General features: G+C 53.7%; 1 protein-coding gene across 1 annotated transcript; it reads left to right on the top strand.

Annotated features, from left to right (window-relative positions):
* The first annotated feature begins 1,788 nt into the window (after positions 1-1,788).
* On the top strand, positions 1,789-6,887 carry ATOX1 (antioxidant 1 copper chaperone). Its single transcript, XM_074604281.1, has 4 exons — positions 1,789-2,076; positions 3,305-3,380; positions 4,736-4,893; positions 6,664-6,887. The coding sequence occupies exons 1-3, from the start codon at positions 2,071-2,073 to the stop codon at positions 4,867-4,869; spliced, it is 216 nt and encodes a 71-aa protein (XP_074460382.1). The 5' UTR covers positions 1,789-2,070; the 3' UTR covers positions 4,870-4,893; positions 6,664-6,887.
* Positions 6,888-13,672: the final 6,785 nt, after the last annotated feature.

The following is a 13,672-nucleotide window of genomic DNA, read 5'->3' as shown; positions in this document are numbered from 1 at the left end:
GGGGATTCCTCTCTTATAACAAGGTCAGTGTGACAGCAGGGTCCCTACGCATGTTAAAATGAATGCCCTGACTGCCCCCGCCCCGTGCCATGGAAACTCGCTGGGAAAGGCATTCGTATCGCCTTCAGCTCCATCTTCCCAGCAGGGGCTCAGCCCGGGCAGAGCGAGAGGAAGGGTGAGCGGAGGCCAGCGTGGTAGCAAATCACCCCAAACACCCCCGTTATTTTTCCTACCACAGGGTTAGGCTTCTTAACAGGAAGGTGCTGAAGCCCAGCACGTGGTGAGGAAATATCAAACACCCCCACGCAGCTCTGCTGGCTCGTCTCAGCGCTGGCGTGCTGCACCGTTACCTGCCAAAGCCCCTGGCCCCACCACAGCCTCCTCCACCTTGACTAGAGATTTTTAAGAAAGACTTCTTTTCTCCTTCAAAGGGCCAAAGAACCAGAGGAAAAAAAAAACCAAAAACAACACAGCAAACCACCCCAAAGCAGACACAGAAACATATAAACGTCTTCAGGGACCAGCATCCTTTCTTTCAACCTACCCTGAAGTAGAGACACCCCACTGAACCTGCCTCATCCAGTAATCATAGAATAGTTTGGGATGGAAGGGACCTTTAAAGGCCATCTAGTCCAACCCCCCTGCAGTAAGCAGGGACATCTTCAACTCGATCAGGTCACTCAGAGCCCCGTCCAACCTGGCCTGGAATGGTTCCAGGGATGGGGCATCGACCGCCTCTCTGGGCAACCTGGGCCAGTGCTTCACCACCCTCAGCGTAAAAAAACTCTTCCGTATATCTAGTCTAAACCTACCCTCTTGTAGTTCAAAGCCGTTACGCCTTGCCCTCTTGCAACAGGCCCTGCTAAAAATCCTGTAGGACCCCTTTAGGGACTGGAAGGGGCTCAAAGGTCTCCCCAGAGCCTTCTCTTCTCCAGGCTGAACACCCCCCAACTCTCTCAGCCTGTCCTCACAGCAGAGGTGCTCCATCCCTCTGAGCATCTTCATAGCCTCTTCTGGACTCGCTCCAGCAGTTCCATGTCCTCCTAACGTTGGGAGCTCCAGAGCTGGATGCAGAACTCCAGGTGGGGTCCGGTCCACCAGAGCTCTCCTAAGCCAGTGGATCTCAAAACCTCAAAAAGACAGAGAGGAACAAGCTTTCTGCAGCAGCCCAGCCAACCCTCATGCCTCCTGCCCCATCCTTCTGACCTGTCCCACCTCCCTCCCACAGCCACTTTGTCTCCGGGCACATCCTCAGCCTGTCAGGCAGGCAGAGCACCGGGCAGGGCGCCTGCAGCTCTTGGGGATCCACACCGAGCACAGACTTTCCCCACCGCTTTCTCCTCAACCCTTTTGGGCGTCTCATGCCTTCCCATGGCCTCAGCCTTGCTCCCACCTCAGGCTTCATCCTAACCAGGATGGCATCGGTCCTGCCACAGCTCTGGTGTGTCTTCGCAATGAGCGTTTTAGCATCAGAAAAATGGGATGAGGAACATAACCGTGAGAAGCGAGGCTGTGCTTCAGCAACAAACGCTCCTAAGGTTTAAATGGCCATCCCCAAAAAGCTACTAAAAGCAATTTGGCCAGTGTGAAGAAGAGGCCAAAGAGCGCCTGAGCCCCTGCATCGCTGGCCTAAGCCAGATCATGTCCACGCGAACAAAAGCCACGGGCTCCCGCAGGCCGGGCGAGCCGAAACCTTCCCTCTGCGGCCGGCTCCGACCTCGCTGCCCTCCCCGGGCTCCCCCGCAGCTCCCGGCCCGCGGGTGACTTCGCAAAACCTTCTCAAACCCCGTCCTCGGTGGAGGTACGGGCTTTGGGACGGCGGAGGCCGGATCTGTTCTGCCCGCGTGGGGTTACCCAGGGGGCCCGGGGTAACCGGCTGCCGTGTACGGGAGGGGACAAGCCCGGCTCCCCGGGGGCCGGCACGGCGCTGGGGCGGGGAACTTCTCCGCGGCCCCGGGGCCCTGTGCGGGGCTGGCGCTCAGGGCCCGGCCTCGGCCCTCAGGAGCCGGGCACGGCCCGCCCCTTCCTCCGCGCCGCGCCCAGAGCCGGGAGCCGCCGCCGCGCTCCGCCATGCCGGTGGGTGCCGGGCCCGGGGGTGGGGGGGGGCGGGCGCGGGCGGCCCATCGCGGCGTTCGGCCGGACCCGCGCAGCGACTGGACCCGGCTGGGTCGGGCATCGGGGCCGGGAGGGGCCTGTGCGGGGCCCGGGGACGTGGCGGGGCCGGGGGACGTGGCGGGGCCCGGCCCGGCGCTTGCCGAGCCGGCGGGGCAGGGAGGGCGCTGGCCGACACCCGGGCTCCCCCCCAGCCATCGCGGCTTGGGCTCACAGGCCGGCCCCGGGTGGGGGACCCGGCGCTGGGACCCCTTCTGCCCCATTCCGATCCCCTCCTTCCCGCACACCGGGCCCCCCTCCCGAGGGCATTTGTAAAATAAAAATCGAGAAAATGCTAATTACATGGGAAAATCCTAATGGGAACCACCGTTCCCGAACTCCTTTCCCGGGTTGTGCTGGTTCGAATCGTGCCCCGTGGGGGTTTCAGCCTTTCCATGGCTGGGGGGGTGGGGGGGCGGCAAAGGGTGGTTTTGAATAAAAAAGAAATATGGGTTGCGGGTAACAAGTTAAAAAACAGCATTACTTTTCTTTTTTGAGGAAAGTAAAAAAGCATGTGCAGGAAAAGGAGATTAGGAGCCGCCTGGTGCCAAAGGTTGAACGCGATGATTAGTGTCCAGGCGAGCACGCTTATGTTGACCCAGCATCTTTCACAAGTCATGAAGATAACACTGGGGTCCTGGTGAAGGGATGAAAAAACAGCACTAATGTTTCTTTAAGTTCAGATTTGTTGATATTTTTATGAGTTTGTTATGTTGGGGACCAGGGGCCTTGTAGACACGGGAAGAGGATGAGCAAGAACTGAAAGCCTTGCAGACTAAGTCAGGACAGCGAGTAGCTGGAGATGGGAGACTTGCTTCTCCTGGGCTCCCCGGGGCAAGTGGAGTGAGTCCGGCAGAGTCCCACAGATATGGCAACCTGTGCTGGCCCTGGAGGTGTCCCTGCTCTGATTAGGGGCCAGACAGTCTCCAAAGGCCCCTCAGGGTGATGTGGTGAGGGGCAGCACAAGGACACCATAGGGAGGAGCACTGAGAGCTCTCAGTTTTGCTGAGGATCCCTTCGTGACACATGTGGACCTTTTGGTTGGGGAGAATTTGAACCCACCTCCCCAAGGAAAAAGGCAATCTTGGAGGAGGGGTGCTGGGGGTGTGCTGCCGCCTGCATCCTCCCTGACCCCCCCTCTGCCTCTTTTCAGAAACACGAGTTCTTTGTGGACATGACCTGCGAAGGCTGCTCCAATGCGGTCACCCGTGTCCTGCACAGGCTGGGAGGTGAGTCGGTGCTGGGTGTGTGACAGCCAGCTCGACGGAGCAACGCCAGGGACGTCACTGCCCTGGGGCCCTCTGTCTTGCAAGGGTAACGCTGTGGGTAAAAGCTGAAAGTGTCTGGCTGGAAACCTCTGCTCCCCGCTCTGCTCTGAGCCTGCTGCTTAGTCAGTAACGAGTCGCGGGTTGTTAGCAGGACTCTTGTGACCCTTGGAGAAGCGTCAAGGGAGGGAGGAGCTGCGGTGGCTGCAGGTGGCTCTGAATCACCAGAGCCTCATCCTGAGCACTCTGGGAACCGCGCTCAGGGTAGACCCCTGCTGAGTGCTGAGCCTGCCAGAAGGAAGGGAGGTGGATGTCCAGCCAAGCGTTGTTTGTTCCCCAGGAGGCCTGGGGTATCTGTGGTGCTTCCCTAGATGTGTCATCAGCATCCATGGGCAGAGCCGTCGCAGAGAAGAGCTGCTGAGCAGAGCGTTTGGTGGTTGCCTGCGCAGCCTGTTTTTAATACCACCTGGAAAATTATAACCCATGCCTCCTTTGTGCTGGCATTAACGAGAGAAGGATCTGACCCACATTCACCAATTGTGAGGACCTCTCACCCTGCTCCCCTGTCCTCACCGAGTGAGAACAGCTTTCAGTCACCAAAGCGAAGGCCTTGCGACTTCTTCCAGACCCTGTTACCAGACTGTGGTGGTTCCACTTCCTCTGTGTGGTTGTCAGCACCTCCGTTGCTCTTCAACATGCTGGCAGATATCAGCCTCAGGTAGTGACATGGCAGAGCTCTCAAAGCTGATATATACCTACAAGTTTTGTGAAAATATGTGGCCTAATAGACACTTCATATCCAGTTCCTTTCACTGGGCTGAGAGTGGCTTACCCATACTAGCCACTGGGAAATCCACACGGGAAAGTGTTTTTTCCCTCCCTCCTACTTCAGGCTGTCAGCTGGTACCGCCACTGAGGAAACCTGTCCTGACCCTGTCCTAACCCCTACACTGACTCCATTAGTGCCTGTCCATGCTAAACCACAGCACAGGCTGAGCTGGTTGGAGGTTACAGTGGTTTGTTTAAATTCAGCTCATTCTGGTTATTGCGTGAGTGATTGTGCTGAGCAAATTAAAGCAGTTGAGAAGCTGTGGTGCCTGATGCAGATGTGTAGGAGATCTGGCTTCCTTCGTACCATTGCTGGCAGGACACCAGTTTGGTTTTGCTGGCTGGTGGTGATATGAGGGTTTGCTGGCAGGAGGCACACATACATTTGACTGATGGCCTTGGGGAGCACTAAGGTGCGAAGGTGAGCTTTCCCCGTGCTCACGCCGTTCGACTGCTTCTAGATGTGCAAATTTTTTTTCCTTTCCTTGTAGGTGTCCAGTTTGATATTGACCTGCCCAACAAGAAGGTGTGCATCGACTCAGAGCACAATGTTGACACCCTCTTGGAAACCCTAAAGAAGACTGGAAAGAACGCTTCCTACCTTGGGGAGAAGTCCGCGCAGTAGCCTTGCCTGGTGTGAGGCGGCTAGGTATATACCAGGTGTATGAACTGAAGAGAGAGATCTGAGCTTGTTCCAGCTCTCCCAGTAAAACAGGCTGCTTCCTGGGACGCACAAAGTAGGAAAGACCTGCAGGTCTGGCTTCAGCAAATCCCTCATATTGGAGAAGCAGCAGGACCACATACAGCCAGCACCATTTCTGTGCAGGACCCCTTAGCTACTCTGCAAAGCCCATGTCATCCCCACTGTGGTTGTAGTGGAGAGGTAGAACAGCCTCTGTGCCATTCCCAGGCGAACCTAGAGTTTGCCAGAGCATATCATGCATGAAAACAAACCCCAGAGACAGTCACCAGCTGACCAGAGAGAGTGGTGGCCCCCGACAATGCCAGGGAGGACGATGGCACACAAAGACCCCTGTAGGTCCGTGATGCAGGGGGCTGGGATGCAAGGGGTTGATTGTTAGCCAACAACATCTGATTCTGTTGATATCGCTGTAAATACTCCACTAAATTCAAGGATGGAAAAAGAGCAGCACCCTGCTACCCTCATGGACATAAAATGTTGGGTCTCAGAATAGCTCCTAGCGCACACAGCCCCTGGCCAACTGGGCATCTATCCCAAAGACAACCTGATTGTGGCAGCCTGTGGATTTTCCTACAGTCCCAGCACTGTGAGAACATGTACGAAACTCTTTCCTGACTCTGAAACGTTTTTGCAGACAGTGTTCATTTTCAGTGGAAAAGAATGAAGTGGGAGGAGAGGGCTGCCCACTCACTGCGTGTTCTTTAGTGACCAAGATTATTATATTGCATCTCTTAAGAGCTTGTTTCTGTCAGTGGAGCTTTCCAATCCAATGATGCTGTTTTAAAATGGTCTAGTTTGATCATCACAAATACCCAGCACAGATGCACTGAAACCAGTTCATGCTGATTTAATTCCCAGTCAGTAAATTAAATCAGGGATTTACACCAGCAGGAATTAAACTGATACAAGAAAGAGTTGATCTGATACTGATGTGTGTGTGCAATAGATCAGCGTTGTTTGAATAGACTGACTGAAGAGGTTTAAAATGTGCCATTTGTGTCATTGGAGCAAGCTCTCATTACTTCTTAAAAATTGTTTAATATCATAGCTTTAATCAAATAACATTGATATTTAAAACAGAGAGAGAAGCATGCTCTGAATTGATTGGTGCCTCAAATAGTTTTCAGCTCGTAGTATTGACTGCAGGAGCAGTTTTCAACTTGCAGGGGCATGTGGACTATGTCTGAAATGCCTGCAAAAGTTAACCATTATGGCAAAGCCAGTTTCAAATAATGTGGGTATGTCCCTTCTTTTCTCCCTAGCCCTGTGTTCTCAATTTCAAGCTTTCCTTATCATCAAGGCAGCTAGGGAGACAGTTCAGCTGTCCGAGATGGCAGAACGTTTCTCTCCATGCTTTTGTTTTCCGATTGGATTTTAACTGAAGTTATTTGACTTCCCTAAGGATCATAAGATACAAAACAAAGGAGAGGGGTGGCTGGACTGCCCTTGCGAGTAGTTTGCTGCTAGATCACTTCAGTTGTCATGGGAAAAAAAATACTAAATTTAAGTTTTACAGCACGTTATTCTCTATAGGGAATATTTTTAGGCATTTATCTATACATGGAGGGAGGGAAGTTGCAAATCACTGGCATACAGCTCAAGTGGATGGCTTTCCTTTGGCTTGTGGCCGGCAGAGGGCATCTTTGTATAATGTTACCTCCTCTGTGCCTTGGTATTTTTTCCTTCTATTTATTTATTTATTTATTTATTTTGCAGGAACTCAAACGCGACTTCAGCAAAAAAGATGGCTTAACTGTTTGCGTATCTCCCAACTTGCTCTGTTATTTGACCTTTACCACCCTGCCAGATGTCGGAAAGCGGAGGGCTGGCAGGAGACAGCTGCGTCTTGGGCTTCAAAAGCAGAGAAATTTAGAGGAGGAGTTTATATGCTGTTTCTAGTCCCACAGTAAATCGAGGTGCTGCTTCTATCTTTCAGTGCATGTCTGTGTGTCTTGTGTGTCTTTGTATTGCTTTAAGTGGCTTTCTGTAAAAGATACGGCTCTTAGGGATGGGAAACTACCCATTTCATGCAAGACAGGTCTCCCAGAAATTGCATCTATCTTTAGAAGTTGACTGCAACCTCTCCCTGAGGGACATGTCTCGGGAGAACTGGGCTTGAATGTCACTTAGATTGAAGGAATCTGTGTGTTGGCAGATGTCTTTCCATCGCAGAACAGACAAACTTTCCATTTGGGGTGCAAGTGCTGGGAAGAAGGGGCTCTTGCAGCCCCTGTAAGCCAAGAGTAACCAAGTGTCCGTTTGCCCCAGATGGGGCCACGAGGCAGAAGTCACAGGACCTCAGCAACACGACTGAGCTCACAAGCCAACCATATTGCAAGTAGGAACAGGGAACACAGACTCAGCCTAGGTTTAGTGCAGTGCTTTTTAGGGCACTGCGTGACCCTATAAATGTGAGGAATCATTCTGGATCCTGGGCCCAGCTCAAGACATGTAGATCAGTCCCTTTCCCTAGGAAGCGTTCCTCTTGTCCCCTTCTCTGCCCACCTACAAAGTTTCAAACAAATAGGTAAGAGCATCACGGGGCCCTGATGCTGGGCAGGATCCCCGGGTGCTGCATGAACCCACAGACACAGTGGGAGAACACCCGTGCTGATGAGAAATGCAGAAGGGATGGAGGAAGGAGAGGGGGGCAGGAATTTCTCCAAGGTCTCTTATTTCTCAGCCCAGTGACCAGTGTTACGGGCTGTACCGTTGCTTTGCCCCGGTCCCATCCGTTTAATTCAGGCTTTCGGGCCAGTGAAGGGATTGCATGTGTCTGTCCCAGTCTGCTGTCTCTCGTTTCACCTGGGGGATGTCTGTCATGCCTACCAGTCACACGTGACTTGCTCTGCAGAAAGGAAAACAGCTAAAGCTTGAAGGAAAAGGTTACTACATTTAAGAGATTCTTCACACTTGTACATTGAGATTACTTTTTACATAGTCGAAATATATTCTTTCCTGGAAAGGTTTAGTACTTCAAAGTCCTTCTTTACCATTGGTCTTAATTGGTGTAGATGCACTTGCAGTGGCTGGAGACACTTCAAGGAACGTGTTGCAGACACTTTTCATTACTTTTTAATTTAAAGGGAGCTAAAGGCTAAAAGTCTAACATCACTGCATTATTTTCTTGCATTAAAATCTCCCAGTGGCAGGAAGTTACCAGAGCCAAGGCCCAGAACCACAGCCTGCTTGTGCTTTGTGCCCATGCACTCAGATGCACGCTGTGATACCTCGGTGGTCCCGGGTGAGCGAGTGAATCCCTTTCCCTAGCTCCCCTCTGCCCTTGCTGGTCTGAGCTGGTGTTTGCCAATGTTAGTTATTATCTATTGCTTTCAGCTTCCTCCCAGGCATGGCCAGAGCAGCTGGTTGCCCAGCGGCTCAGCTCTGGTGGCCATGGGCTGGGAGAGGACTTGTGCTGTCAGTTTGGCGTGGAGGTGGATGGCACGCTCCGGTGGCCTCGGAGCCAGCAGTCCTTGTGGCGCTTGCCGTCTGCCAAACTGGCAGGCGGGGCTGGCAGTGTTGTGCCCACAGCGGATAACTCCCGGGCTGTCTTGCTGTAAACCAGGCTGCTCGTCCTTGATGTCTGGGCTGCAGCTTACGCTATCCACACCCCCCCGGCTGCTCGGCTCCCCTCTCCCTGCTCTGCTGAACCGGCTGTTTTGGTTAAAGCCTGCTTATCTGTGAGCCAGACAAGGAAAGGTTTCTATCCATGGCCAGCCAGGAGGGTCGTGTAGATACCTAAAGTTTCGGCACCCATCAAGGCCTCCCCTCTACCATTCAGCGTGGGTGGAGGGGCTGGATGCTGCTTTAAGCACATACCTGCTGCAAAAATGACATTGTGGATGGAAATGGGCTGCAGTGACGAGCTGTGGTCACCCCGAGCTGGCTGCAGAGTGCGGTGGGAATACACGCTGCCCAGAGGGGAGAGGAGCGACCATTCACAAAGCCTGCCCGGAGCTGGTCTCCATCCACCGGAGCACTGACGTCTAAGCTGGGGACTCTTCCCCTCCTTGTCCCTGGCCTGGGCTTTAAGAAATGCCTCTAACCGTCCCTGGCAGCAAGCAGTCATTACGCTGGGCTGCTGGGCTGTACCCAGCCATTAGTGGTGTTTCCAGCCCCCATCATTTCCCTGCGTGCACAGCACGGCAGGAGCTGCCCACAGCCGCTTCCCTGAGGTGTCCCTGCCACGTGCTTTCCAATGGAGGCTCTGTGCGCGCAGGGTTTGTGGGCTTTCATACCTGATGGCTCGTGGCATTCTCTGTCCTGCTCCTCACTCACTGTTCCAGAGCAGAAGGGACAGAGGGGTGACAAGTCTGCATAGGCCACCTCTCTCTGGTGCCAGACCCTGAGGATGCTGATGGGAGCGAGCAGTTGGGAAAGCACCAAGGGCTCCCGTGAGCCCTGCTTCAGCCTTCCTTCAGTGGCCCCAGCGCTCAGACCTCCCATCGCATCCCTCTTCTTTTTCCCCGGCCCTGTGGAGAAGGGAAGGGAGCTGCCAGCATTTCTTCTCCAGCCGAGAGAAGCGCTGTGTTGGTTACTAGCCCCAGCGCTCCAGGCACATTTAATGAAAATACCAAAGAACCAGGAGGAGACCTGTTAGAGCAGGGCTAGAGGGTGATTCCCAAGCTGCTGTTTATTTTCTCCACCAAAAGCCCAGCATCGGATGTGCTCCCCCATCAACCTTGCAGGCTTATCGGGGGGAACAGGGCGTTTCAAGCAGGCCGGACAATCTGCAGAATGCTCTCTTTCTGCCCACTTTCCTTTCCTCAGGATAAGATAAGGTGTTTGGGGAAGACGACCCGCTGGTCCTGTCTCCACGTCAGTGAGCGCAGGAGGCTCTGCACCAGCGCTCCTGAAGGAGCACAGGGGGCCTCCCAAAAGGCCACCTCTCCCACCAACACGCAGCCAGAGCTGAGTAGTGACACCCTGTGACAGTCCTTGCTGTGGTGTGTGGGCTGGGTTTGAGCTGATTACAGCCGGGCTAGGGAAGTTCAGGAAGGATGGTCGAGTCTGGACAGAGCTACAGACCTGCAGGATGTCTCTGAGAGGCTTATGGAAAAGCTTTGGGAGAAAAACCAACTCCTTCATAGAGTCTAAAGGAATAAGTCAGTCATCACCTGAGCAGAATCTCTTTACTCTTCCACTGTCCATCTTCAAGATCTTCATTCATCAAGTTGGCCTGAAATTGGTCCCCAGGTTGCACATCATGGAGAGAGAACTGAACAAACCTGCACAGGTAACACGGGCACAATAATTTCCACAGGAAACAAGATGCCAGACGCTGAGGCTGTGAGGCTTTTTTCAGACAAGGAAATGCTCCGTTTGCAGTGCAAACAGGAAAGGGTGGCACCTGGAAAAGGACCTTTCCTGTACCACAGACACCCTGGCTCTGGAGGACATCCCAGTGCCCTGCTGGAAGAGGGACGTGTCAGCTCTGCCAGCTGCAGGAGGAGCGGCCGGTGAGGTGCAATTCGGTGCGTTGCCGTCCACAAAGATGTCCTCCCAGCAGCCGGAGCTCACTTCTGTTTTTTTCACGAGGTTCTCAGCCCAGCTCCAGCTGAACTGTGAGAGTTGTGAGCCCCTTCGAACTGCGGCACCAGTAAGAACTGGGCAAGCCCAGGGGGATGGGCTTTTAAAGTTCTTTTGTTTCCCCTGCCTCAAAATTATCTTTGCTTCCCCCCCCTTCCCCGCAATTCCATGGTGTTTCCAACAGAAGATAATTGCTTTTCTCACCCACCTCGTTGCATCTGCAGCACTGCCCTTCTTGTAGTGCTTCTGGGTGTCATTTTTTCACCCAGTGTTAACCTTCCTCTGCTTGTTAAACCAAAATCTGATTTCAGTGGAAAAGTCGCCAGCCTCCAAAGTCCAGTCCTTTAGCCACAAAAGAAAAAGCTGCCTTGGTTATCCCAGAGCCGCCTTAAGCACCACTGGCTTTTCGGCACTTTCTAATTACCAGATGACAGGCAGGGGATGATTTTAGCCAAAGGAGCAGTTGTACTCCGTTGAACCACCCAGTAAATGAGTGAATTTCCAAAATAGCACCGCAGGCTGCAGAAAGCAGACATGGGCTGGGAGATCCCCCTCGGTGCCTGCAAACGGTGATCCCTGATGGCTCAGAGAGGTAAATTGCTGTGAAATTTCAGGGTGGGAACAAAGGGTTCAGTTTGCAACAATCTCAGGAATTCCACAGGCATGTCGTGTCAGGGTGTTAAGACTGTTACACGGGGGATTCATTACCAAAAGATAGGGATTTTCTAGTCTTATTCTGCTTTTAAACATTTGCTGTGAAGAACAACCTGCCATAGGCTTCCACCCTTGCTCACCTGCCTGTTCCCAGCCCAGGCACAGGAATAGTTGGGAGCTGGGTGAGCACCCTGCCTGATGGGTGACTTGCAGGCGGGATCATACCCCCATGCTCTTGGGGCCAAGGCTCCCATCTGCAACCTTGCCCTGACCAGCTTCTTCTTGAGCCACAGCCGTGCAGCCGGACCCGGAGGTCCCCGTTGCACTGAGCTGGGTGTCCACAGTCACGAGCATCACCCTAAGTGGTCATACAACTCTGCCGGTGGAGGCCGAGCGTGGTGAAATGGGCAGATCACGTGGTCCCTTGGAGGGACTCAAGCTTCCAAACTGACTGGAAAAAGCTCAGCTGTCTCAACTGAATGTGCTGGTCTTAGGTCTTTTCAGTAAGGTCTACAAAGACCCAATCTTCCCTGCCATGAAGACACAGCCGGGCTGAGGTCGCTCTGTAACGGGTGATGTGCTGAGCCGTCCTGAGGCGTGAGGCACTGACGTACGGAGCAACCCCAAAGGCTGGTTCCCACTCCCCTGTCGATACACAAAGATTCCCCGAGTGACCATCACAGGCAGCTTTCCACACTGCAGCTTCCAAACCAGCAAAACACACGGGGACCTGACAGACTCCCCCTCCAAGACTGTGGTGGCATAAATAGGGAAAAAAAAAAAAAGCAAACAACCAATGAACAACACAAACAAAAAACAGGCTTAATTAAGGACTTCAAGAGCAGGAAATGTGCACATGAGCGCTAGCCAGAGCACAAATATTTTTCTTTTGGAGCTGCTTTCTGTGAGGGTTCAGCGGGGTGATCAAGGCTGGATTATAGAGCAAGGGTAGCAAACAGTTCCCAGCCCCTCCGGAAGGCAGCGGCCACAGGGCGCTGCTGTTCTGCGTCTTTCCCTGGTGCTCCAGCCTTTGGCTTCAGCCCCCCGCAGTATATACTGAAGCTATTCAACCATTTGGCTAAAAGCAGGTGGGGAAGGAGAGAAAACAAAAATCAAATGAGAGGGAGAAAGGCAGCTTTTGTGCTGCGTCTGTTTGCAAAAGACAGCCCAAGCCCCTTTTGGACTAAGGTTTAATTTATTGGACTCTGGAGAGCTGAGGTTCCCAGCCCCGCAGCTGCTGCAGGTGGTGGCATTTTGGGGCAGCGATAGGGAACAGGTAGGGAGAGGGGTGTCATGAGCGAGGAGCTCCCTCGGAGGGGCTGTAGGACACATGGGACATGACGCCAGGTCCCTGTCTGCTCTGGGCAGAGCAGATCTGCTCTGTGACCATTCTGCTACAAGCACCTGTCCCAGGCCACCTGGAAGGGACAAGGGAAGCTGGTCTGCGTAGGCAGGAGCTTTCAGCCTGGCCCTTCCTGCTATTGTCCCTCTGTTCACTGTGCCTGTTCCTGAGCACCTCCCGAAAGACTGCTGGGGGCTCCATAGCTGGGTTCGGCTTTCCTCTTCACCAGGCCAGGCCAGGGGGTTGCTGTGCTGTCACTGGGGCAGGGCACAGCCAGAAGAAAGATGCTGCAGCATTGCAGAGTTCTCCACAGTTCCCAGCTGGTATGAAATTCCCAGGGCAGGACCGTCTCGGTCAGCCCGTCTGGGACCCACTCACCCATTTGCAGCAGATGGATGAGAAAATGTTATTCCCTTGTGAATGAAAGGAGGCACTTGGATGCAGCAGGAATCCACTGTGCCCAAGTATCCTCCCGCCCCATTTCGGATGAACCAAATTCCTCCCCTCCGAAGCTCCTGCTCGGCCATGGGCAGAGCTTGGCCCACAGAAGGCAGCGTCAGCATGGAGCACAATGCCCGGCAATCACAGCAGGGGCTGCTGGCTTAATCTGCTCTGCACAGCTTTAAAAACACGGCTATTGTCAGGGTGATCCCACCGGTTGCATCAGAAGTCTGCATGGGACACGGGGCTGTCCCGAGGGCAGGCAGCACTCCGCGTGGGGGGGTGCCTGGGGTGCTGCCTGCTCAGGACGGTGTTGTAGGGTGTCCCTGGGGCTGGCTCTCTGGGGCTTGGCAGATGAGCCACAGCTCGGGCTTGTGCTGTGCCCCTGACCTACAAAGAGAGCCTACGGCCCTTTGGCTTTTGCCCTGCCTTTGTGTCTCAGCTGAGCTGGTGGAGGGGTTCATTCTTCATGTCATCCCTGCAAAGGCAAAGAGCTTAGGGTCTCCCTTTTGGTGGGGAAAACCCCCATACCATCTCTATTTTTCCCTTCCTCGCTTCCCCTGCCTCTGACCAGTGCTAAATGCTTGGGCCCTCCCAGGAGCAGCCAGCAAAGCAGGCGGCTCGGTGGGAACGATCCAATTTCCAGGGCAACGGGGACGGGATTGAGTCCAGAGCGTCCTTGACTCACAGTGCTGCTCTTATTTCTCCACAGTTTCCTCTCCATTTGCTTTCTTAATTCAGCCTGTCCTTTGCCAGGGG

The sequence above is a fragment of the Larus michahellis genome, chromosome 11, assembly GCF_964199755.1.
Source record: "Larus michahellis chromosome 11, bLarMic1.1, whole genome shotgun sequence".
NCBI classification, from domain to species: Eukaryota; Metazoa; Chordata; class Aves; order Charadriiformes; family Laridae; genus Larus; species Larus michahellis.
This window is presented reverse-complemented; position numbering and strand designations above follow the sequence as displayed.

Bases quoted from the DNA above. Each gene is read 5' to 3' on its own strand.
- ATOX1 (XM_074604281.1), top strand. The intron at 3,381-4,735 runs GTGAGTCGGTGC...CTTTCCTTGTAG, and splicing joins TGTCCTGCACAGGCTGGGAG to GTGTCCAGTTTGATATTGAC.